Below are 27,125 nucleotides of genomic sequence, written 5' to 3' on the forward strand. Positions count from 1 at the left end.
AATCAAGTTGGTTACAAGTACAAGAGGAAATAATAGAAAAGTTTCCTATGGTTCTTCTAGAAGATGCTTAGCGGTATCATCTATGCTAATAATCATCAGTAAATTAATAAATCATGATATACAAAAAATGTTTTGTTGACGAATTGGAAAACTAATTACTTTAATTAAACTTTAGCTTATTTTGTGTGTCACCAATATAAGGAGAAATTTGATTGAAGGCACATAATTCTCACTATCTAAAAATAATACTAGGGATTTCTAAAATTAAGCTCACAATATGATTGAAAATTTTCATATGTACAGTAATCGAATTTTGTATATATAGGTAAGGCTAATGTACTTTGTGAGCAACATAAATTTATTTTCAAGTAAAAATTCAAATTAATTATCGCAAGTTCGCTCATGTGCACGTCTTGAATGTTCGTTCGAGCCAACATCGAGAACGTGTTGCACGAAATCTATATAATATAGGTCAATTCGCTTAAGCAAGATCAGCCTTAATTTGTATCTTGCAAATGTCTGAACCCAAGACTAATTACATATTACTCAACTCTAAGATCGATGTTGACCATCGATCGGTACTCAACTCTTATGATAAGATCATCATGTTTAAATCATTATTACCACTACATGATATTATTTATCTTCTTTGCAATGAATGCATATATATCAGCTTTGTGAATTAAATACAATTAGAAAGTACCATATATAGTAGTACATTAATTACACAAACCTCGAGAATCCCAAAATTGATAGGCAAGATCATGACGGTGGATCGCATATCATGCCATGCATGCGTGCAGTACTAAGTGTCAATGACAGATTAAATGGGGTAGCATCAACTTCATGTTCCCATAGGACAAAGGGTACAAATGATCATGATCATGAGGTTAATTAGCCAGCCAAGGTTACGTACGGTGGGTAGGAATGGGTGAAGGTGGTTGGACAGGATCATGGAAATAGAGATTTCAGTATCTGTAACAGAGACTAAGCCCTCGTGCGCAGATAATTGCCACTCATCCACCTTAATGTTTTATGTCTATTTTGTTACACAATTTTCACACCCACTTGTTTGAATATTTTTAATTGTTTTCCCCTTAGTCAATGCCCACAGGTGTTTGGTAATTCATGAGTATAATTAATCCCAGAACCCTAATAATAATGACAGCTGAGAAAATCCAACCACCAATTCCTGCAGAGCAACTTCCATGCTCTCGATCTCCCCATCTTTTGTCAAAGTGTTAGCTGTATATAACAAAATAAAAAAAGACCCAAAACGCTGGCTGCTAGCTTATCTTCTCCTTCAAGTGCGACTTCTTAGAACACAAACTGCACAGTACCACTGCACACCATTATATTAACCTTTCGTTTTCGAGCATCATTTTCGTTCGTATGTATTCTTCTTGATTAGCCTTTAAGAAATACAAATTATTCTGCAGCAAGGTAGCTAGCTTGGCCTTTTTTTTTGAACAATTAATCGTGCGTGAAGATCATCGATCGATGGAAGAAAGTCTTCCTCCTGGGTTCAGGTTCCATCCCACTGATGAAGAACTCATCTCGTATTATCTAACTGGAAAGGTTTCTGATGTTGGTTTCACATCCAAAGCTGTAGCAGTTGTTGATCTCAATAAGTGTGAACCTTGGGACCTCCCAGGTATATATATATATATATAGCTCGATCGAGTAATACTGCCGGATTACTTTAATTTTATTGTTTTCAGCTTATATTGCATCGTTTAATGCTGTCTATTGGGATTTTAGAATCTTCTGTTTAGTGATCTTAATTCTGTCCTAAACTCGCTTGTTGGTCAAAAAATGTTGGGTTTCTAGACTGAATTTCAGGAAAAAAATGTTGGGTCAAATGAATTACCATGAAAAGTTTGGGCGATGATCAGCTTCGTCTTTCCAAACAAATTGTATGCGCTTTTCTTTTTTCCTTGCCTTTTCTTTTAATCCAAACAAACATGATATTCTTCTTAGATCGTTGCTAAATCGTGAATAACTAGTTTAATTCGTTTTCTTTCATATTTTGGAACTAATTAAGTTTCTGATGGAATAACTACCCTTCATCAATATGTTTCTTCTAATGAATTTCAAGTACTGCTATTTTCTGCCTTCATTTCCGCCTGTTTTCATCCGGAATATTTGGATTATGCAAAGCCTTTGATCTGTCTTTTAAGGTTTTTGCTCCACTTGGTCATTGAATTTAAGACAACATATATAAAATATGGGGACCTTCCAAAAAATGTCTTTTTTACTTTTCATTGTGACTTTTTCCCCAGACACCAAATGGAGAAAATTGATAGATCTTTCCAAACAAATATATTTTTACATACGTTAATATATATATATATATATATTATTTTTTGAATCACTAGTCAGCTTCTTTCGCTTCGTAGTTCCACCTAATTAGGTACACTGAGACGTCAGAAGAATAATATAGCATGCATTTATAAGGTGTTCAAAGAATATGATTCTGATAAAACATTAATTTATAACAATTTATTATTGTAATTTATTTCGTCAATGGAAAGAGAAGAAAATACTGATGTTAAACAAATGATCTATATATACGTGGTTTAGCCAAGGCCTCCATGGGAGAAAAAGAATGGTATTTTTTCAGCTTGCGAGACAGAAAATACCCAACAGGACTTCGAACAAACCGAGCCACTGAAGCTGGCTATTGGAAAACGACAGGGAAGGACAAGGAAATATTTCGTGCGGGATCAGTACTGGTTGGGATGAAGAAAACCCTAGTTTTCTACAAGGGAAGAGCTCCCAGGGGTGAGAAAAGCAATTGGGTTATGCATGAATACCGGCTAGAAAGCAAGCATCCTTTTAGATCAACAAAGGTATTTAACAAAGCAAAGGCACACATGAGAAGTAGTACTTGCCCCCTCGGCCTCTAATGAATTATCTTGATTTTGTTAATTCTTGCGAGATTTTGGGTGTTCTTTTCCAGGAAGAATGGGTGGTTTGTCGTGTTTTCCAAAAGAGTGCAGTGAAAAAACCACAGCAGATCATCACGCCAATATCCTCGCAGCTGCCATCTGATCTTGAGTCTCCATGTGAAACAAACTCAAATGCAAATGAATTCGGAGACATTGAGTTACCAAATCTAAACAGCAATATTGCAAATTCATCGAGCAGATTCATCAGTAATTTATCACCACAAAGTAGTTATCACAGTGACAACAACAATGCTAACAATATCATGAACATGAACTTGAACATGAATTGGGCCGCAGTAAGGAGGCGGCGGCTACTCTTCCATCACTCTCATGGCGTCCAGCTTCCAGTCAGCTGCTAACCTCAGCTGCAGGTCTCTCGGTGAATTCCTTGCTTCTCAAGGCATTACAGCAGAGAAGCTATCCACCAAGAGAAGCTGCAAGTACTAATGATCATCACTATTCGTACAATATGCAGCCACAAGGGATAATTTCCCACTTGGGATCAAATGATTTGAGTTCTAACTTGCAGGCCTCTTCCTCTAAAGTCTTGGAATCTGTTCAAGTACAGCAGCAGTCGGAGCAACCATTCAATTTGGATTCCATTTGGTGAAGAAACCAATTAAGCTAAAGTACTGTGAGAACTAACTTCCTGTTAAAAAACTCCTGAACATGCCTGCACATGAGATATATCTATATATATATATATATATATGTATGTATGTATATTATCTGAAATATCAACCCTAGAACTCTTCAATTGTACTTGTCATAAGGAGCCAAGCAGATGCTCTATACCAATATTAATGTATCTTAGTTAATTTGTTCGGCTGGTTAATTATTTAGTCAAATTTTAAAATTGGGAAACTTAATTAAATCCCATCTGTTTATGTTGTTAATTGGTCAAGCTCAATGTCAAATTATTGGGGAAATATTGTAACTCTCCATCTAGAGTCCTGATGATCTTGTAGTAATGTTCGACTGATTAGAACCCTAGCTTCTGCATGCATGCCCATGCATATATATTACGTACTCTACATTAATATATATCGTTCATGCATCCAGGATATATATAATCTCAAAGCATTAATCCTTAACGTTGGGTGTATCGATCATATTATTCATGAATAATGGGTTCTCTCTCTAATTTGGAACCCAAAATGATAAAGCCATGGTTTTAGATGAAAAAGGATCGATCCATGACTCGTGTGGTTTTACAAAAAGATTAATATTGATCATATTAATATGGAAAACTCAAACTTTGATTAAATGATATTATTATATTATATATTGATAGAATATTGTAAAATAAATTGTAAATAAATCAAGCGTCCATTAAATATCACATAAATTAAAAGTACTCTAGAATACAAGATCGAAATTTTACTGATTTTAATTCACAAGATAAATGATACTATTAAATATCATAATTAAGCTTAAAATGAAATTAATTTTAACTCGATCGTCAGTACGTGAATTCCAATCTTCACGATCTACTAAGTCAAAGTTTGAAAAATGATCAAATGGATCGATGTACGTGATCATCCATGCATAGATCAGTTTTCCAAGTTCCTTTCGCCACGTACGCCGCCATGCAACCCCGTTTTGTGCACATAATTTATAATAATGTACGTAGTACTTAATTTTGTCTCTGCAGATCAATCTGTTTTCCCTTCTGTTTTGATCTTTTTGGAGATCGAATAATGAGGGCTTCTAACCTGCAGGCTGCTGCTTTTATATATTAATCGGCTTTTAAACAGCTACGTACGTACATGAATTATACTTTTTCTTGTAACTGCGCGCATGCATGGGATTGTTAATCTTCCTAATTCTCTGTTGTTTTCTTTTCTTTTTTTTTGGGGGGGGGGGGGGGGGGAGGATGTTATAGAGCTTCTAAGCAAGATCAAGACATAAGTTTGGCCATTTCTAGCAGATTATAGTTAGCTAGTCTGTTTGCATTTCAGCATATCATAATTAAGATAATTAATTAAAAGCTGACAGCCTCCAGAAGACTTTTATTTGTTTGGTCTTTTCCGTGTTCATGAATTATTTTTACGTGAGCTTTTGGCCATTTCCTCCATTAATCCTTTTGCACAGACGTCAGTGAAGATCAGTAGTACTGTAGTGCTTCCTTTATATATATATATATATATAATATAATATAATATAAAGATCAACCAATTTCAACCATAACTCGTAGCATGCATGCATGCCTAGCTCCTCTTCTACCATTTTTGTGGTACTTAATTTGGTTTTTGTTGAGAAGCGTACTTCAGATCATCACGATGCCGATGCATGCTAGGGATAGATAAAATGGGTTTTGCTATGCATCAGCTACTATTCACCCCACACCTGGCATTTTTTTTTTTCATACGATGTGAAGTGTAGAATAGTGAATAATAACTGATGAGAAGAATTATTCTAAAGATTATCATACGGGCAGACTTTTCCCTTGCTAGCTCCTTATTTTTTTTCTTTTTACTGATCTTCTAGCTGGCTGGTCTTAATTCATCATGATTGTAAGGGTGAATAAAAAAAAAAAAAAAAAAAAAAGGTTGTCTTGATCTCTGATCAGAAGCTAGTAGTACTGGTACTGAATGCTCAAAATTATACAGCGCATTGGAGAAAGCTCTGGAAAGAAATTTGGAAACTTCATGTTCTAAGTAAAATAAAAAACTTTGCTTGGCGGCGGGTTTGTAATGCTATTGATCTCCCTAGCTACTAAATCTCATGTACTGGTTCACAGAAAGATATTACATATATAGTACTAGTACTACTGCTGTTTCTAGCTGGAGAATGAGCCATATATAGTTCTCATGCTATTAATATTGAATGTAATGAGATCAACAAAGTGTGGCTAGAAAATACTACACAGTTTTGGTATGTTTGTTTTGTCGCTAATGCAGAATCATGATCCTATATATGATAAGATTTGGGAGAATCCTTTGCAATATTAGCATGGAGCTTAATTAATTAATTAATTGTGGTATAGAAGCTGGAATGTCATTGTTCGTCAGAATTAATAAGAGTGTGAATGCAGTATATAAAACCTGCTGATGGAGCTCTTAACCTTGTCCACAACTTTAAGAAATTGAATGCACAGTTTTGGTATGTTTGTTTAAGCAACCCTCGTGGGGTGGCCACGGACCACACCACACCACGAGCAGATGGCCCGCAAGCCACCACCTCATATGCATGGAGGGTTGAGCCACCTCATGCGAGTTTTTCCATGACTGCTTGTGAGAGGTGGGTGCTCTAAGAACCACCCCAGCAGAGGCCACCCCCATGATATATAGAGATCAAGGTTGGCTCTCCAACCACCACAAATTAAAATGTCTCTTCCATCCAGCACTCTATACGGTTGTTTTTTTTTTTTTTTTTTTTTTTTTTTTTTCATTTTTATATTTTTTTTAAATATTTTTTTTTATAATGAATTTCCATCATCCTTTAAGTTTCATGGCATTTTTAATCATTTAGAGCTGACCTGTCAAGAAATTTGATCCGTAAGACAGCCACTAACTTATTTGACAAAAAGTAAACGGGAGAATCTAATTGATAACTTCTTTTTTAAAAAAAATAAATAAATACAGGGATTATATTACAAACATTGAAAACCTATAGAGCTTTTGAAGGCAAAAATCCAGGAAAGGAGCTGTAATAATACTTAACTGAAACGAATATAATCGTCACAATGTTTTTACAATGAAACTATACAATAACTTTGACAAAAGCCCAAAAGGACAATATAGTCAAGTCTGATGAAAGGCAGACTTACATTAAACAGACCCTTTAAAGCATGCTGCTATCCAGACTCACTAGAGCTAAAATTAGCAACATAATTAATTAAACAAGAAGCAGAGTGAGAGACCAAGTTGGCAGTAAATATGAATATGATAGGGCAATGTAACGCAGAGAACTGCAGCCCTTCGGAGCAACTCACTAAAGTCAAAATTTGAAGGGGGGAGAGAGAGAGAGAGAGAGAGAGATGTCAATGAGGACAAGGAATCTAACCTCCATCAATGCACATGACATGAGAACTGGTGAAGAATCATTGTCCATGCTGTGGTGCAAAGCCATCCACACCAGCTGCGAGAAAGAATATTTGGGGAGATCAGAGGTCATAAATACAAGAAGAACAATGATTCCTTGGACATGTTAAATACTAAAATTGCATACAAATTGGATCGCATAACTAGTAGCTTTTTCTTTATTTTTTCTTTCTCCTGGACATCAAATACAGAAAAACATGTGGGTCAACAAATTAAATTTGCTATATTTTCACACATGACCTTGAACATTTCCCTCTACCCTACATTACAAATTAATTTGCAAAGCAAATACACCCAGATTACAAAATTTGATAGAAAACTGAACACAAATCATTATTTAGGGGAAAATAGTCAAAACAAGCATAAACCCCTCACTCTACTCCACAGTTTGCAATCATTCCCCCCCCCCCCCCCCCCCCCCCCCCCCCCCCCCCCCCCCCCCCCCCACCCTTTTTTCTGGGGAAATATTGATATGACATTTATCCCGAACTACCAAAAATTGCAATGTCTTTTCCCTTCAAAAAGTCAACATTGCCCCTAAAAGTTTTCAGATTATAACCCTTTTAAATTAAAAAAGAACAAAAAATGTGATCTTTTTTGTACTATTTTTATTTTTAAAATTTTCATGAAGGGTAGTTTTGTCAACTTCATTACCGGGGGTGATTATAGAAAGTGATAATTTGGTTGGTGATCCCCAAAATTGACATTTTGGGAAGTGATTGCAAATTAGATAAAAGTTTGAGAGAATTGTGTGAATTTTCCCCTATTATTTTTTGTTTCATCTGGATGTGGATGACAAAGTATGGGACAGAAAAGAAAATTTAAATTATTTCATACATTTTTTTTTCGAGTGGCACCGGATGTCCGGACCAAATTTTGCCCAACATCAATTTTCCCTATGGACTTCTATCAATTTGAGTTATGGATACACCACAGAAGCAGATAGACCCGACTCCAACAATGAGAAAGTGAGAATTCAATAGGAACAGTGATAGTGATCAGATAACAAGAACATGATCTTCACCTGAATGGGACAAAGGCAGCAACAGAATTGCCAACCAGTTAATTCCTAAACATAATGAATATGTCAAGGATTCTTGGTCAAGCGATGATTATCAATTCTGCTGCTTGATATATCATAATCTTCTTCATCTTCCCAATCACTATCGTCGTCGTCGTCTTCACCAGCAGAATTCATGGATGAAGCTTCGTCTTCACTCTGCAGAAGAGAATAACTGAAGAATTTAAATTTTGTTCTCAGGAAATATATCTACGGTGCAAGCACTCCAGCCCTATCTCACACAAGACTTTTCCACCATTCTGACCAAACAAGGATACTGGTCAACCAATAGCAAGCGGTTCAAAGAAAAAAATCTCACCCGAGTGATCTCTGGAATGCTATCAATCTGGTTAGGATCCTCAGAGCTCCCAGCATTCTCATCCTCTGCATCTTGAGAAACACCCTGTGGAAAATCAAGAAAAAGTTCAGCCAGCAGAATTTGTGATTAGACTTTTGGTTTTGATGGGGCCCAGGGGGGGCGGAATTAAAACTGAAGAGAGTTATATTAAAAGTAAGTATCGTAAAAAGTATTCTCATATTTGAACATTCCAGAATCAGCATATAGCAAAGGCGTTGCTACTGATTCATCTAGCAATATCCATTTTGACAAGCATCTAGCAATATCCCTAACCAGCTCACCCAGGAGTTCTTGGCTTAATTTATGAAAAAATCTACACAACCTCCACACACCACACTTTTTTTAATTTTTATTATTTTTTTCTTTTATCAAATATATAATATATGAATAATGAATAGAAGAATTGAATTAATTTAAAAAAAATAAACTCAAAAAAAAATTTAAAAAAATATTAAAAAATTTTAAAATTTTAAAAAATGTGGTGTGTAGAGGTTGGGGAGGTTGTGTAGCATTACTCTTAATTTATCTATAACAAAGGCCAAGTCCAACTTTAGAAAGGTTGATATCAGGCATAAAATATCAGGCATAAACAGTGCATTCTTTTTTACTTGATGGTGTAAGCAAGAGAGAGATCTGGAAACCGTTAGAATAAATCAGAGAACACAGGAATAATGCATGCATTATGCAGCCAGGCTGTCTTTACAGAGGCCAGGGAAAATATGCTTTTATTTTTTTTTAATTCAATGACGTAGAACCTCACCAAGGTAGAATCCTTCGGACCCATCCTAATAGAGTAAACCTGAGATAGTTCACCCCACCGAGTCAAACCGTGCATCAAAGATCCTGGATCCTGATAAAGTCATAATGAGGAATTGAACCCTGAATGTCTGAATCTAAAACTCATCCCAAGCCCACCTTTTGACCATAAGGCTGGAACCTGACGGGGTTATACCCGTAAGTATTGTAGATGTTTTAGAAATTATAGTGGCCCCTTTAAGATGAGAAAGCTTATTATTTATGTTTAGAAATGCTTAGATCACTTTTCAACAAGTTCTGTTAAGTATTAAACTTAAATGGTCCATACAATTAATGATTGTCCCTGCATATATTGACTGGCCACAGACCACATGCATTTGAGCCATCATTTACTCAAAAGATTAAAAAACGTTAGGTTTATATGAAGAGATTTTAGAAGGTTAAAAAGGAAAATTTCAACACGTTAGATCAATTAACTCCAATGTCAACTTCAAAAAAAGAATCCAACAGAATTGCCAAATGGTTCTTCAACGGTTACTGAAAATTAAGCTCAAGCAAGACCAATATTTTGACTTCCTTTGAATTCTTCTTGAAAAGAAAACACACAAATATCTTATACATTCTAACAAAAGCACACAAATAACAAATTAGGTCATACTTCAGCAAAATTATCCAGGCAGGAAGGTCCAAATCACCTATACTTGATTTCAGTAATGACAGTAACGTGTCAAGAACTATGCAAAACCCAGTTTTCACAAATTGAAGCAACATAAAGAAACAATTAAGCCACTACAACTAGAATACAAGTTTTAAGCTACTAGAGGGGGGATTATATATGAAAGCTATACTTACAAGTTCTTTTTTCATTTGTTCTATGGTTCTTTCCACTTCTGATATGTGCTGACTAAGAGCCTGCATAGTCATTTATGACATAGTGTGATAATGTGACATAAAGGACATAATCACAAGTAGCAGAATGTTGTACATTCTAATAACAAAATGAAGACATAGATGATGGAACCTCATGACGTTGCATGGCCACTGAACGCTTTAGTGCCTTTGCCTTTGTTAATAGGTTTCTTGGCCTTATGCTAATAGGCCGTTGATAATTCTTTCCACGATAGTAAATAAGAGCATATCCTTTAGGGACTCTTTCTATTGCCACTAGTATTCCACCACTCTCATATTCCAATAACCTTGCTGTCTCATCGACAAAAGCAAGGGTCTTCTGTTTGGATATTAGTTTCACGAGTTCTCTATGCTTCCAATGCAAATGCATATTCTCGATGACTCCATCGAAAACACCACGAATGCCTGATCCATATATTCAGACCATAAATATTTGAGCTCAGAATGCAAAAGTCCTAAATAAAATATGAATCACTCACCAAGAGGCAAGTAGGCCTTCATTCTTAAACCAACTCTGCGAAACATAACCCGTTCCTCATCAGTAATTGTTTCCTGATCATGATCAGGACCAGCAGGAATCATTGATGCTTCAATTTTAGCTAATAGTTTTTCTGCTCTAAGCTTTTTAGCTTGGGCCTGTCAATGCAACCAAGAACCAATAAACTAAAAGTGAAGAAAACTAAAAACACATCAAAGGAAGTTTAGTGAACATTCTACACAGACTACTTATCTTAGCAATATTTAGTCCCATGAAGGAAGCAAGTGGATTTATTAAGTTCAAGATAATCCAAATGCTTTTCAAGCATTTAATTTTCAGTAAGAGAGGCCAAACTTTTTTCCCCTTTGCAAAGAGAGGTCAACTTACAACTGCTAGTTTATGTTCAATTCGTTTCACAAGCCTTGCTTTCTTAGCTTTGGAAGCTTCTTCAATCATCTTCCCACGTTCCTCAACAGATATATCCCTTCCCCACCGGGCTTGAGCCTCATAAAACTCGGCCAAAGTACCCGCAAGTGCCTGCCCTTCATCTTCACTTGCTTGAGCTACATCCACTGTTGCAAACTGCACTTTCTCTTCCACATCTTCACCTGCTTGAGCTACATCTACTGCTTCACACTGCACTTTCTCCTCCATGTCTTGACTTGGTTTTACCAATTCCTGTCTTTCAGCTACAGCAGCAGCGACGCTTGTTGGAAGTACTTGTCTTTCCTCTCCACGTGATTGAGCTGTATCCACCACTCTACATCGCACTTTCTCTTCCACGTCTTGAATCTGTTTAGCCAATTCCTGTCTTTCCGCCAAAGCAGCAGCTACACTTGTTGGGAGAAAGTCTTTTCCGCGGTATATGACAATGTAATATTTGTTTCTAAGCAGTAAGACACCTCCTGTTAAATTCTGCAAGATGGTAAAACTTAAAGCCACTATGATTGATTGTTGTAGGAGAAAAACAAGGCATTAAAGGCCTGAACAAGACAGGCACAAAACACACCCTTAGCTCCTCAGCCATCAGTTTGTTGTTTGTATTCTGGATACCCCGTTTAACGGCAATCTTCACTACTAAGCTTTTCTCCCAAAGCTTAATAATAGCGGATGCCAATCCCTGATGGTTTCTGTTTCTCCCTTCATAAGATGTTCGGGGAAACAAATGTTAATGTCACATATAGGCATATTAAACTAAAGAAAATTACTCAGATGGTGAAAAATACCTAGGGCAAAATGACAAGGAAGTGATCTAGCAAGTTTCCTTAAGTTAGTCATCTCAGCATTAGTCAGTCGCAATCGCATTCCAGTTGGAAGAAGCCTGAAAGGTGTTTTGTAACCAGGAACCTTTTGAGGAAGTAAATCCGCATCAACAGGAAGTACTCCTGTACCCCACCACTCAAGAAAACGTGGGCCTAAACCATCAAGTAGGCTGTTGTATTCAACTTCCTCCTCTGTCATGTTCACAGGACTGTCTGGATTCCTCACAGCCGGTTCACTCTTTTCTAGAGTTGAAGTAGCAACACTACCAGTTCTTGTCATGGAACTCTCCGTAGAAGAAACATCTGGAACAAAAAGAGCATCACCTTCCCTATTCACAGGTTGGGATCTGAAAGGCCCTTCATAATTACTCCCTCGGTACACAACCATGACACTTCCTGACCTCCATATAACTAACCCTCCTGTTCGTCGCTGACCATGACTACAAGCAGTCAGTTTACATATTCCCCAGTTGTTTATAGTTATGATTTACACGTATAATAAGAGAATTAAATAACAATATACTGAAAGCTACCAGATGGTGTAAAACGAGATGACTACTAGTGGTAAAACTACTACAACCAATGCAACACATTATACCACTTCAAGATAATGATGTTAGATATCGAAATTGTTGCAACAGATTTCTTTTAAAGAATTACGGATTTGAATAGGAACATACTGCATATCGTCGGTTGTCAACAAATCTTGCAACACGCTAGGAACTCATCAAATGATCCTCACTTGATAATTTATCAAACCAGAGCTAGGTTCTAAAAATTTGGTGTCCGTGAGGTGCCTTGATCAACAAGCCACCAGAATTAGGTACCATACCATGTTCGACATATCCAAAATAACATTAACTTCATAACCATTACCGGTGTAACTATTATATGAAATCTAATCAGAATGTCAACTGATTACCAACCTCGACAATCTCATGCGCAGTCTTCATATCGTGGGCAAGCACCTCGTGAAACTTGAGTCGCACTAGCTCCTCCTTCCTCCACTTGCCATGAATTTTCTCCAGCACCTCCTTCGTAAGGCCAGCCTTGGGAATGCTAATCCTCTCTCTTAGAACCATGCCCATCCCCCTCAACCTTCTCAGCTCCTGGTCCTCAATCGTCAACTCCGCCAATGATGGCGCCTTCACCACCACCCTCCTTTCTCTCCTTTTTCCACTCTCTTCAACCTTAACTTCATCTCTCTCCCAAGGCAATACTGTGTCGTTTTCACCGCTCTCGCTCTCCGCTAAGATATAATCCGGTCGAACCCAATCTCTCTGCAACAAATCCCCAATTTCTCCTCCCCAGTCACCGGCATTGCATCGCCACCGTCCATCTCATCCGACCCATCGTCCTCGCCGTCCGAACCTAGCCCTAGATTTCGTAACCGGAGCACGATTCTCTCGATTGCACTCTGTCCTTTATCTCCATCGAAATACCGAGACTCCACTCGGTCATCGTCGTTCGAGGGGGAGACGTTTCTGCTGTTGGATTTGCGGCGATCAGCTGATTCAACAGCAGGGCCAGGATTGGGCCACTTGTTGAGCCAGGGAGCGGAGGAAGCCCTGGCTTTCGGCGCCGGTGAGGGCTTAGGCTTCGAGTCGCCACCGTGTTCGGTAGAAGTGGTGGAGGTTCGGAGAGAGGAGAAGGGCTTAAGGATATGAAATGAAAGATTTGGGGCGGAGGAGAAGAGGAGGTTCAGAGAGTGAGTGTGGGAGTTCAGTGGGAGCGAGCTCCTCAGCGGAAGTTCCGATATTTTAGCCGTTGTGAATGCCATTATTGGGTTTTGGGTTCAGCGAATTAAGCTCGTTGGTGGTCTGTTAGTTTTGGATTCACTGTTTGGATGCCGAGAAAGTAGAGGAGAGACAGGGGAAGAGGCAGGAGAGCAAGTGTTGAGCAAAGTTTTCAGCGGGCGGGGAGAGATGAAGATAAGATTTTTTTCTGGGAAAATCAGCGTTGGAATGCTTTTCTTTGACAGGTATAAGATTTATATATACAGGTGATTGGATGTCATCGGGGCACATCGGTTTTGTTCGATAGGGCACTCTCTCTGTGGGTTTTGAATCTTTTGATCCTACAAAACTCATGTTTATAGCGTAGATGTAATATCAACCATTAGATCATTTTCTAACTTTTAAAAAAAATAAATAATAAAAAACAATAAATAATATCACATCAATATAAGAATAGAATAAGAATATTATTTTACCAATATTGCAATAGGAGTCTTTCTCTTATCTTATTATGTATTGATTTCTAATTTAATATTTTTCACAAATATTATTCACTATTGTTTTTAAATTTATACCGTACCGGTTGGTACGGTCGGTATCTACCGTACCGGCCACTGGGCCGGTACAGGTACCATATATATTTCGGTATCGACCTATATTTCGACCTGTACCGATTGATATTTCGACCTTTAATTTTTTTTTTTCAAACTACAAATTTATTTTTTACCCTCAATTCAGATTAAGTTATTTATAATTTATATATATATATATGTATTTATATATAATTTATTCATATATAAACTATTATTTTGAAATATAATTTATTTATATATAGATTATTATTTTAAAATATAATTTATATATATATTATTTATTCACAATATTTATATATATTGTGAATTCATGGTAAACCATTTCTTTAAAGAAGCAACAAAAGAAAACCCAGAATAGATAGGATCTAAGGATGCAAAGTTAAATGTCCCTAGACAATATCCATGCAAAACTCATGGACATGTGACCTTGTCTCTTCATAAAAAATAAAAATAAATCTTGGGATTTATTTCTTATTGAAGTTGAGTCAGCAACAAGTGTTTCGATTAATGACCAGCCTCATTACGTTTTCTTAGATAATAATATCTAGCTCGTATATATGATTTTACATGTCCTTCTTAAATTTGGTATTCCTTGCTTTTATAGGCATTAATCATGCTTTTAGCTCGTATATATAATCGTATATTTGCAGTCATAGAGTGCAAGTACTGCACACTTATTTTAAAAAAAATGAATAAATATAAAATCCATATGAAAAAGTAAATTTTTAATAATGGACCATACTCTCTCTTAAAAGGAAAAAGGAATATGCGACGCTTGCACAACCTATGACTATATCTAGCATTACTTGTATTGTTAGTCTCTTTTGAATTACAAATTGGAAGGAGTAATACTTTCTCTACCTTCTGAGATTCACTTGATTCTACAAATTTATAAGGCATTCATACTACATATACGCGGCTTGAAGGTGACATGAACATGGAAGGCTCATTAGTTGGAAAACCATGCATGTTCACTTTATTGGTTTTCTTGCAACTAAACTATGTTAAGGGACAAAGATGATCACTAAGATTAAAAACTCAAAGGAACGCTTCAATTGCTGGAAAGCATGCTGAAGGAAGGAGATCCGCTAAAAACTTCCCGACCGAGATCAGATATCTTGTTGATAAGAAGCATTTGCTCTCTCTCAAGCTGTTCCATGCACACTTCCTGCAAATCCTCGAGGCTTTCTAATTCACTCAAAGCTGTTGAGAGTCCTCCGAGATCGCTGTCCTCCATTAGAGAACGAAATTTGTTTGTCGCTTCTTTCATCTGATCAGACACGTTTCAAAAAACATATGTTAGGCAATAAAGGAAAAGATTCAAATTAAATTTGTAATAATATTGGGTCCACATTTGGAGACAGATGCATCTTAAGATTAAGATAGTGGCATCGACCTGGTAAAAACATCATAGGCAAGTATTCAGAAATTTTATAACCAAAGGCCGGAGTCTAGTAAACTTCAGCACCAAGCAGATTGATTTCAATCAGGGAAGCTCATAGGAGAAAAATAACAAGTGATTTCAAAACAAGTCAATGCCTTACATAGATTTTGTTTGAGTTTGACTCTAAACTCATCTAATGATGATGCACGCTAAATGTGAAATCAATGACTCTGGAAGAACAAGAAAGAAAATAAAAGAACATAACACAATCACCTGGCTAGAAATTTGGCGTGCTCTAGTTAAGGATAACTCAGAATCTAAACTAGATTTCTTCCCTAGCTCAGGAACTTTTCTTGTAATTTGAATGTGAATCTCCCCCCTCGTCACCCCTTGGAGGGGTATCCACTTGTCAGACATCTGATTTGGAGGCAATCTCTGATATTCTACAACACAATCACCTATATTAGATGTGGGTAGTAAAGCATTGTGGTCTTTAACATGCAAAACTAGGGGACTGCCATCGTCAGGAAACTCTAAGGTCTGATTCCACCGGGGGTTCAGCGTTTTATCCATAACCTGTAAGGCAAACCATGGCACAGCAGGTAAGGGATTGAGATAGTGCAACTGCAAGCTCACCAAAAGGTTATACGCAAGAGCAAAAGCTATGTGAACAACATAAATGGTGAACGCAAGAAAAAAAACAAATCAGTAAGCAATCAGCTTTTCCTCAGATTAAAAGCCTCAAGACGTGAATTCCCAGATCCATATAAGCCAAACCTCGATTAGTCACGAGGATTTTTGCCACTGAAACCTCTTTTATGTGGTATTACATCTACCATTCACGCAATACAGGTTAAGACAATAATAGTGCTGAAACTTGATCATGAATGGTTAGGGTAAACATCAACTGAACTTAAAAAAACTAGCTAGCTATATCATAATTGATAAGTGCGGTTATCGCAAACCTTTGTTCTTTTCTTGAAATTTCCATATTGAACCCTCACAAAAGGATCACTTGTCCCTCTGAGATCAGCAGCAACAAGGTCTTTCGCTTCAAGGAGAACAAGCTCAATCCAGCCACCGACAGAACCTATAACTGAATCCTGAACATATATAACCAAGAAAAGAAGAGGAAAAAATCATATAAGAGTGGACACTTCTAATGTGAAAAAAGAAAAATTATGGGTAACACTATGTTGAAAACTTGGAAGGTTAAGCTCCATTAATACAAAGAAAAATCTGACATAGGAACAAGGTAAATTCAATGCTTTCCTTTATATTGAGCAGGCCAGGCCTAAACTTGGAACTCCTAGTTCACACGTGCACAAAAACATGGAGGCCTACATAGACAACCCATCGATAGATGAATTTGCTAGTCAATGAAAGTGCTTTATTCCTTTGTCAATCCGAGGATATTCACAAGTCACCCTATGAGCTTAAGAAATACAATCTTGGCACCCTCAAATTGTTATTATACTCTTACTAATCTAAGAATATTTATAACAAATACCCAAACAAATTAAGTAATAACCCTTGAATTGCAAGCTGAGTGAGGATATATAATATATATACTCTTTACACAAGTTAATGAATAACCATAGGACATAACTTAAGCACAACATTGTTTTTTGTGAAGCAATATAACTTTAGTTCAATATGTTAGTTCTAAAATGAACTGTACTATGGCCACAATTATATTGCAGCCAATCGTTGCCATGCTGATATTTTTTTTATAAGTGATTGACTTCCCAAAGATTATATATCAGTTGGATTAAGAGTAACCATGACCTCCACAAACAAGTCTGTGGCTCCTCTGCCCATACCATACTGAATCCTTTATAAAGAGTTTGGATCAGCCTAAAACTTATCATGCCCTTGTAGTTTTTTCTTTTCGGTATTTCCATATTAAACTAATTGGAAAGATCAATATTTTCATTCAAATATGAATATACCATCGATCCCTCATAGTCATCAGCTCTGACTGCTTCTATTTGAAGCCTCAGCTCTCCTGAATTCACTTGTTCAAGGGGGACCCATACATCCCTTATTGACCCTTCCACCAGTCCTTCTAAATTTACTCGTGCACAGCCAATGGTGTCATCACCAAAGGTCTCTTCATTGTAGCATTTTATTTTAAGATATTCACCATCTCCTATCTCATCAAATTCAAATTTCTGATTCCAGATAGGAGTTGAAGCACGAGCAGTCCTTGTTCTCTGGAAAGTCTGAAAAGAAGGTTTGTGGACAATATATTATCAGCATAAACCAGCTTGAGTCTTCGATAGTTTCAGACCTTTATTCATATATCACATAACGTTATGAAGAAAAGAGAAGCCTACTTTTCCATACTGCATTTTTACATATTGGCCGGACTTTCCAGGTTTGTCTTTTGCAAGAAGATCCTTTCCTTCTACAACAGTTATACTGATTTTCCTCCCAGTTCTTGACAGAGAAGTGGATGACCCATACAATGATTGATTTGAGCTAAGATGAAAGCTGTTCAAGGTGTGTGAGCCATCGGAGAATTGCCATTCTTTTAAGACAAGCGTCACTGTCAACTGCCAAGTTTATTTGAATGAGGGAAAAAAACTAAAAATAACTCATTATTCAAAGCATACTTCAGTAAGAAAAATAAAGAAATTAATTAAGCATCCACCTTACTATTTATATAAAGAAGAATGAAAGAGAAAGGAACATAATACCAGTTTTAATTGATTAAAGAAGCACTGGTCAAATTTCAAGGTTGTATTAAACTTATTATTGGTCCAATAGTTGGTTGGAAACATGACATCTATTTGCAGGGTGTGTATATGGTTGTTAATGTGACAAAAAACTCAATTATATGCCATTTGATTCATCGAATACCACATCTAGAAATCACCAAGAAAGTACATTAAACTACTATTGATTCATCTTACAAATTATAAAATATATTATAGCCTTACAAAGGTAGAAGGCTTTGCTGTTTATTAGAACTAAATAATATCACCAATTAAAATATATCTACTCTCATTAAGGACATTGCAGGATCAGATGAGTAAATTTAATAACCATTTTAATAGGTATATGCAATTGTTGTTAATGTGTCAGTCCTATGACTTGATTGAATTAGTGATATCTTCAATTTTTCTCTCCATGTAATGATTCTGCTAAGTAAATCTTTCCACAATAAAGGGAATCAATAAAATGAAGTCTCTTCAAATATTTTCATGAAATTCAAACTTCCTGTAGCCAATTTCAATTTTGAGATAACAAAAGTCATCAAGTGGTGGAGAGATTAATTTTACATTTAAAAAACTAAAACTGCTGATGTGGAAAGAAGAAAGAAAAAGCAAAAAAACAAAAAACAGGATGGGACAGAACAATCATAAATATAGGGAACAAAACGTACTGTCATGAAATTAATTAATGTTTTACCTCCCCTGAATTGACCCCCTCAAATGGTATAACCATTTCAACTTCTTTCCCGCAAACCTCAGTATGCTTGGCTATTACACCAGAGTCAGGTCCTATTGCCCAAAATGTTGTGGAATCATCTGCTACATACTTCATCTGTCATAGGATACAAGAAATTGACTTATCTGACACTCTTACAAAGTAATAATTGATATCCAGAGTACCTATTCTAGATTAAAACTATTTATTGACTACCTGTTGATAATGAGTTCGTATTCTCCAATTCTTATGGGAATAAATTCTGACAGTTACTTATGAGATAACTGAAACAAGCACAATCAACCAAACCTAGCCATTATATTTGAAGTCATGCTACTTGGCGGCTTAGATAACATATTTTAACGTACTGTGGCACAAAATTTCATGACTTTTGGCTACAGTCTCAAGCATGTCAATATGCATTGCAAGCACAAAAACCAATTATACATGCATCAAATGATGATGGCCCATGGCTTTACAATCTGAAACAACATTAGCAGATTACCTTAATCTCACATCGTGCTAGATAGTCATACTTCACGTTGCTTGGGGTACTCTCATAAAGATGGAATTTAATAGTTCCTGTCTCTTCATGTAAAACCATATTAAATGTTGAATTCCATGTGGGACTTGAGCCTGATCTCACATCTGTTCTCCTAGTTAACTCTTCAAGTTCAACTTCAACAAATGTCTGAAGAGCTTTATCAACAAGCTCGTCTTCTAAATTACCATTTGTAGAAGAATTTAGCTGCCTTCTCGATGAAATTCCTTTCAAGCTATTCCTAGAAAGTTTCCTTGCTGAAACTACTGTGACATATATAATCCCGCCAACTGCCTTCTTCCTCAGGTCAACAGCTGGCAAAGACAAGCAACGGCGGCGAGGTTCAACCATAGTCTTCACTATGGTTTCAGTGAGAAGCTTAACCTGCATGAAAACACATAATTTTAGAGTAAACCATTAGAAATTTGCAAAAAGTGTAGTTATATGTGATATATGGGCAGCTAAATTTCCAAACATATCATTGGATGCTATGCTGCTTAGTCAGAAACTAAATTCTGAAAAAAAAGATAACTGCACCAATTTCAGGTGACAAACATGCCATTATGATTTTAAAGGGGATTCTGTGATCATATCAAAGAAACAACAGGAGATAACTATGCATTGTATAACCTGCATAATGTCCAGAAAATTAGTTTCATGAAAATTAGCAAGCATTCTCTACCATGACAATTCTAAATTAAGTTTCACAAAAATGTCAGTAATTGTGCTCCAAATTTTGACTGTATCTTTTCAGAACCATTTCTTTGAAAGAAAAGAAAAAAATCCTGTGATATGAAATGCACCTGACTACTATCGACATGGCAGAAAGCTGCAGCAAAACAACTCAATATACCATACCAAATCAAGATGACTGAACCCAGTTCAAAATAAAATGATGCAGTCTAAATCAATTCTTTATGTGCTTGAATATGATCACTCAATAAACCCACCAGCCAAGAAGAAACGATAGGCAATTCTGTGGCAGGTAGTGATTGGCTACCGCCACTTCCAAAGGCAACTCCAATTTTCACTTCAGGTCTTGAAACAAATGAATACAAAATTGCCTTCCCATCCAGAACCGGCATCAACAGAACCTGTATAAAGTAATCCAGTGAATGAATAATAAGTAGAATCACTGAATGGCTTTCATAGTGATACACAACAGTCAGTGCGATCAGAAACTGTGAGACACAAACTTTGGAGACAAAATATGGTTAGCCATAAACTGAGGGCAAACCATTAGTTCTAAGAGTGTGAACCACCAATATACCATTGAAGAGAAACAAAACTACAACTAAGATGCATCCCTGCTGTAGCCCTTCAATGTCTACCAAGGATTCATGTAAAAAGAATCTATTTTAAATACAAGAAAAAGAACGTGTGCCTTGTCATGTGAAATCTCAAAATGTGTAGAAAAACGAGAAAAAAACTCCAATGTCATCCATGATTAAAAATATCTGTTCTGTGATCAGTTTGTGGCGTAAACATGAATTACATCATAAGTTGACTCACACTAATTAAAGACTGCCCTTGCTTATGATTAGTGTTAGATGCTGCAAAGTTTCCAACACAATCCTTGGAACTCCTCAAGAAAAGATTCACATACTATAAAGCTAGTAAAATCATATTTATTATCCAACATATTTTAGTGTCATAATTGGTTATTTGACCTATCCTTTTCAATCTATTAGGGAAAAAAAAGCTACTGTACATACATCACCCTTAATATGAAGGCTATTTATAACAATTCGTGCAGTCCCCCTGAAGGCCAGCTTAGCAAGCAACAAAATACTCATATCAGTAGTGTCCCAGTCAAAACCCAATCGCATGATTCTCTGTCAACATAAAGATGTTTTGTGAGATCCAGGAATTTGGAAACAAAATTTCAATGCTTGGCTAATTAGATAAACCATTAAGTGAATAGAAAACAAACAGAAATGATAAGAAACCATATTAGTTGAAAGCAAAAATATTTTGATGAATCATGAACACAAATAACAGGCACCCTTGGAAGCCAGAGTAATAGTAAAGTTTGGAGGATGGCTCCTCTTTGCTTGATGTGGTGCATTTGGCAGTAACAAAATGCTAAAACATTTGAAGATAGCAGGAGGATAGTGTTTGAGTTAAAAGCCATTATCCTCAAAACCCTTCATAGTTGAATGGCTGCGCATAACAACTCTCGTTTTACTAGTTCTCTAGATTTTACGGAGGATTGTTCTTTTTCCTCAACTGGTTGGTAGGGCATGGTCTCTTGTATATTTCCTGTGTACATGGGTTACCCTTCTACGCTATTATTAAGATTGACTTACTGATGTTATAAAATTGAAGTATTATTATGTGTTTACTTAATTGGGCTGTCTGCTGGATTTGGTGTTCCTATTCTTGTAAAGTCACAGCCAAGGCCAGAGTCATTATATATAATTATTGTCACTATTTCTTTCAGGCCATTATCTGTTTTTAACACAATGGACTTCTTGATATGTACTCAAAAGACAACCAACATTAACAATATTGACAACTTTACATCAATACCACAATTTTAACACCTTGGTCAGCTATGAAAGTTTATTTTTACCTTTTCAAGTGCAAAGTGACCGAATCTTAAATTTCAATTGAGCACATTCTTCTGTACTTCTGTTATAAATGGTTCCCACATCAGATTCTCTCTTTATGGTTAATTATTTTGCACAATGTCTACTCAATCTATACACACAGGGAGAGACAAACAGAGAGAGAGAGAGATAAATTTGCAAGCACATCTTTTGAATGAAACTTATTGTGGAGAATGATATTCACTACGAGGACCAACATAGGGCAAGTCAAAAGGCTAACTGCACATCTGAAAAACGTATCGAAACAACTATCCATGTACATCATTTGGATCATGTCGAAGAGAAAAAAGGGTCTAAGGAGCCACGAAAGTGTACTTATTCAGCTATGGTAGAAATTGTTAAAAAGTTGCTATTTTTTTTTTTTATAGGTAATAAGAGATTTTATTCCAAGTAAATAGGTATAGTCCAAGTACACATGGAGTATACATGAGAATACACCTAAATACAAACTAAAGCAAAATATAATTAAAATAAAGCATTACAAGATATTCACGTCCTTCACTAGATTGTTCACCCAAAAATTTAAAGTGATAAAGAAAAAATCCCTAAATTCCCCATTGTGCGTTAACAATCTTCGAAGCACCTCCCATTTCTCTCCCTAAAGTGTTAAAAAGTTGTTATTTCAAAGCTAACAAAGCTTATATGGTAGAAATTCCCCTTAGTGTTAGACTTTTATCAATATTAAGAAACTACTAATTTCCTCGGATTGCTTTGCACATTCAAGGTAACACAAACATCCTTACGCGCGCACACACAGACACACAATATCATCTTAGTATCTGATAAATTATTGGGTTAATTCTCCATTCATTTGAAAATCCACCGTATAGCTTAAAACATGGTGGAAATGCAGAGTTTTATAGTGATGTCATAATGGTCAATTCCTGGTCTATAACAAACGTGGAAGCTGATAACCACTAGCATCATACAATTATGACAACTCAGGCTGGCCTTTTAACAATAAAAGCCACAAGTAAATTGCATGAAGCGATGCACTTGATAGACCATTAATCAGAAACGAGACAATGAAAAAAAAACATGGATACTAACTTTAATAATAAAACCTGAAAAAAGGATTTTAATCTGGTTGACATGTGTATATATATATATATATATACATATATATATACAGACGGACAGCAGAGAAACAACAACAGAAATCTAGCTTTTTAAAGCAACCTCTATTCCAAGGAAAAGGAAAAGGCCTGTTCTTGTTGTAAGCTCTAAAATGTCCTCAGGTCTTGGTTTAAGTGGTAAAGGGTTTGTTGAGATTAAAAAGGTTTTAGATTGAGTTCTCACAGGAAGACAAAAACAAAAGGGAACTCTGAAAAAGAGTGGGATACACATAAATTTTAGAAGAAAATGCAGAGATCCAACCAGATCATTTGAACATGACCAGCGAGTCCCATGAAGACCCAGAATTGGTGGGCTTGAACCCAATGAAAACTCCAGCAATTCAACTTTTTCCTACACCAACGAGAGCATTTTTTCAGTAGAGGTAGTGTACAATAATCCTCAGTCCATGGATAAAAGTGAAATAAAAAATTAGATCACTTACAATAAGCTTTGATTTTTGGTGCTTTAAACGTTTCTGCATAAATTAAAAATAATAAAAGATTTTCAACAGAATTTTATCACTGAAATGCATATATGTATCTACATACACCAGACAAGATATCAAAACACTTATGTAAAAAGTGCTAACACAAATTCCCGCATTAGATTGCAGTGAATCCATTCCAAGAATTTTATGATAATAGAAGAAAAGAAAGTCACTATCTTTAATCTCCTGTGATGTAGTCAGTATAGGAATGCCCACAATGAAATCTTATATCCATTTCTGGAATGCTTTTCTTTTGAGATGTATATAATACTAGTACACCCCCCAATGGAGATCATGGATCCAATCTATCTAATCTAGAAAAGAGGTTGATCTGAAGATCCTGTCACTATAGGAGATAGATCTATGATAGAAACTAATATAGACACTATACATCTTCCACCATGTCATCAAATTATTATGGAAAGGAAGCATATTCTAAGTTATGTAACTGCTACTACTAATCAGCTTCAAGTCTGAGAAGTATGGAAAAATAGTTATGTTGGAGAGGAATTGATTAAACATTGATAAAAATAACACGTGCTAGCAAGACGTAAATCATCAAGCAGAACGGTTGCATATTTTATGTATTGCGTAAACAAAAGTGGATCTTGAAGTGTATTGTAGTACAGGGTCTCACCTCAACAATGGATGAGAACCTTGTTGAGAACTTTGGGTTAATGAAGTAGGGCCATACTTCCATCAACAACTTATTCAACCATTCACAGTGCTCCAGTGCTGTTATAGGCTGCATAAATGCAAATGGGTAAAATTCACTTCATAACTCTCAAAGACTCGAAATTCAGATAACCAGAAATGAAACGAAGATAGTATCGCTACTGAGGTGTTTCGTATAACTCGCTTCCATTTTTCATTCAAGTCTTCAACAAGTCTTTGTCGTTGATAACTCCCATACTGCAGACATGAAAGTTATATCACATCTTATCACCATGTACAAGTTATTTTTGTCCAAAAATATCACAAGCTTATTAGTTATTTAATGAGTGAGAACTGAAAAAGTGATGAAACTTGCAAGAATATAATTCTGTTAAGCAGAAACTCAATGTAGAGCTTAAGTTAATGAGAATCACGGGGAATAGAAGCAACCACAACAGATAATTTTTATGAAGTGGACATGAAACTTACAGCTCTAATACACATAGAAAATGAGAACATAATAGGTTTCTATGTGGGAGTCTAGTGGAAGTCAAACTTCTATTCCTACATTCAATCCCTTAACATAAATAGCTACGCACAAAATAGAAAGTGGTTTTAAGGTGGAAAAAGTACAATTATAGTTTGATCCTCCACCATGTTTCAAATGCAATTAACAGCCCACGAGCTTCCTAGTTTTTGTTCTAATGTTTCTTTTATGCAGAAATAGTACCATGCCACGGTTTGTAACAAAAGCTCTATTTTCTTTTATAGGTCAATGCAATTCACAGAAACTACAGGACCGAATTCCTAATTTCATGTTTCACCCTTATTTATGAGGTGTTGCTTGCGTAAGTTCCCATCAATTATTTTGTGCATATTAATGTTTTTTTCCTGGTAAGCAACTTAATATATCAAAGGAACTTATCAAAAAAATATATATATATCAAAGGATATCTTCTCTCCATTGTCTGACTAAATTTGCATCCACTCAAAAAAATTTAATGAATAATTAAAACTTAAAATTTTTTATAATTAAATAATATTTCAGATCCTAATTAATCAATTGCGAAGGAACTCAGTTTGGGAAATAGATGGGGTTTCATCCAATTTCATAAGGATTTAATCATAAATGTAAGGTATAATTCCATTAAAAAGAAGTTAGATAAGGGTAAGTTCGAGTCCGAATAAAGAAACAACAAGTGAATAATGAACTCAAGACAAACCTGAATCATGAATAACAGCTAAAATGAACTATTACTCAAAAAAAAAGTATTCTGAGAAAAGAAGGTAATGAGCTTTAAACTCAGGAACCCCAAGAATGTAAATCAGGTCCCCCTGTACAATATTTGCCATGCTTAATAACCCCCTATAATATAGACATGAAACATAACCACAGATGTGTGTGTGTGTGTGTACACACACGTTCATATTCATATACATGTATTCTTGCATCCATAAATACATACATACATACATACATACATACATAAACGCCTACATATACCTATTTTCCTTACGTATTTATCTATTTACAAGGAAGCCTGGATCCATGAAGCATGATCATTCGTAGAAAGAACACATTTTTATAAAATTCATAGAGAAATGTGAAATTTTACTGCAGAATGCTTGGAAGTAGCACGAAGTATATGTTTGTATCATAAAGAGCCACAGAGATAAACATCGAAACAAAAAGGCAAAACTCTACAACTTTAAATAAGGAAAAGAAAGTACTGATAGACTTGAAAAGCTCTGAATTAAACCAACACAAGATAAACCGTTAAAACTTAATAGCTTAAGACCAGACAATTTTCTTTCCCCATCGTACTAGTATCAACAATTTCATAAGACAAACATAATTAAATAGCTTTATCCAAAACATAAATAAAAACGACAAAAACAATAACAACATAAGCTTAAACAGACAAAATACATTAACAACAAACAAAACAAAAACAAAGAAAAAACAATTTTAGGAAAAGAATATCAAGAAGAGAAGGAAAACTACAGGGAGCTAACCTGTATGGTTGTCCAGATAGCAACGGCAAGTGGAACCCAGTTGGAGAAAGAGAAAACCCATCTCTCAATAGCCCAAGCAAGCAATATCAGAGGAATCAAGAATGGAAGTAAAGGCTTCTCTGCTATAAGACGGTTCAGAAAAACTACAGCCTCATCAAAACTGAACGCTCTGCTTTTTCTCCTAGTACTCATCTGTGCAAAAACCCAGTTTGACAAACTAATCTCCAACTTAAATTTCCCCCGTATATATAACTTTATTCCAAGGTTAAGGGTATACAACTTTATTCCATGGTTATTGGGTACGTAACTTTATTCCATTTTCATGGGAATGGGAATAATTCAAGGGCCAAAAATAGTACTTCCCAGAAAAAATCTTTAGTTCCCGGGAAGTGGAATGAGATATTTTTGTCGGTTGAAGAAGCCAAAACGATAAGAGAAGCTGGCAGAGAGAAACACATGAAGAGGATAAACGATTTATCAAAGAAAAACGAAAGAAAAAAACAGAGAGAAACACTCCAGAGAAGACGAAAAGTCTAAAGTCAGCGTGGTCAAGTCCCAGAAGATCAATAACTATCATCTGCGTTAAAGCACGGCGTTGTCCGAATAAAAGTATATTCATGATTGCTTCAGATAATCTGACATCGGTGGATGATAATTGTGATCCTCCGATATATAGAACGATATTATGGAGTTTTTTTATTTTTATAAAACATCAAACTTCATCCAAACAA

At 35.8% G+C, this 27,125-nt stretch overlaps 2 protein-coding genes and 1 pseudogene across 2 annotated transcripts; 1 reads left to right on the forward strand and 2 right to left on the reverse strand.

Moving 5' to 3' along the window:
* The first annotated feature begins 1,181 nt into the window (after nt 1-1,181).
* On the forward strand, nt 1,182-3,688 carry LOC121242605 (annotated as a pseudogene).
* A 4,332-nt stretch (nt 3,689-8,020) lies between these two features.
* LOC121242606 (CRM-domain containing factor CFM3, chloroplastic/mitochondrial) lies at nt 8,021-13,803 on the reverse strand. Its single transcript, XM_041140513.1, is given in 10 exon segments — nt 8,021-8,216; nt 8,377-8,460; nt 10,024-10,083; nt 10,193-10,485; nt 10,560-10,716; nt 10,946-11,473; nt 11,568-11,698; nt 11,785-12,250; nt 12,747-13,120; nt 13,123-13,803. Coding segments are annotated over 10 exon segments (2,703 nt in total). The 5' UTR covers nt 13,601-13,803; the 3' UTR covers nt 8,021-8,084.
* A 1,224-nt stretch (nt 13,804-15,027) lies between these two features.
* Nucleotides 15,028-26,921, reverse strand: LOC121242607 (synaptotagmin-5-like). The gene is made up of 14 exons (XM_041140514.1): nt 26,395-26,921; nt 24,562-24,636; nt 24,362-24,469; nt 23,680-23,712; nt 23,499-23,588; nt 21,225-21,344; nt 20,460-20,603; nt 19,474-19,893; nt 18,951-19,085; nt 17,873-18,091; nt 17,486-17,758; nt 16,499-16,636; nt 15,807-16,109; nt 15,028-15,419 (listed from the first exon to the last, which is right to left on the reverse strand). The coding sequence occupies exons 1-14, from the start codon at nt 26,584-26,586 to the stop codon at nt 15,201-15,203; spliced, it is 2,469 nt and encodes an 822-aa protein (XP_040996448.1). The 5' UTR covers nt 26,587-26,921; the 3' UTR covers nt 15,028-15,200.
* Nucleotides 26,922-27,125: the final 204 nt, after the last annotated feature.

The sequence above is a fragment of the Juglans microcarpa x Juglans regia genome, chromosome 8D (assembly GCF_004785595.1).
Source record: "Juglans microcarpa x Juglans regia isolate MS1-56 chromosome 8D, Jm3101_v1.0, whole genome shotgun sequence".
NCBI classification, from domain to species: Eukaryota; Viridiplantae; Streptophyta; class Magnoliopsida; order Fagales; family Juglandaceae; genus Juglans; species Juglans microcarpa x Juglans regia.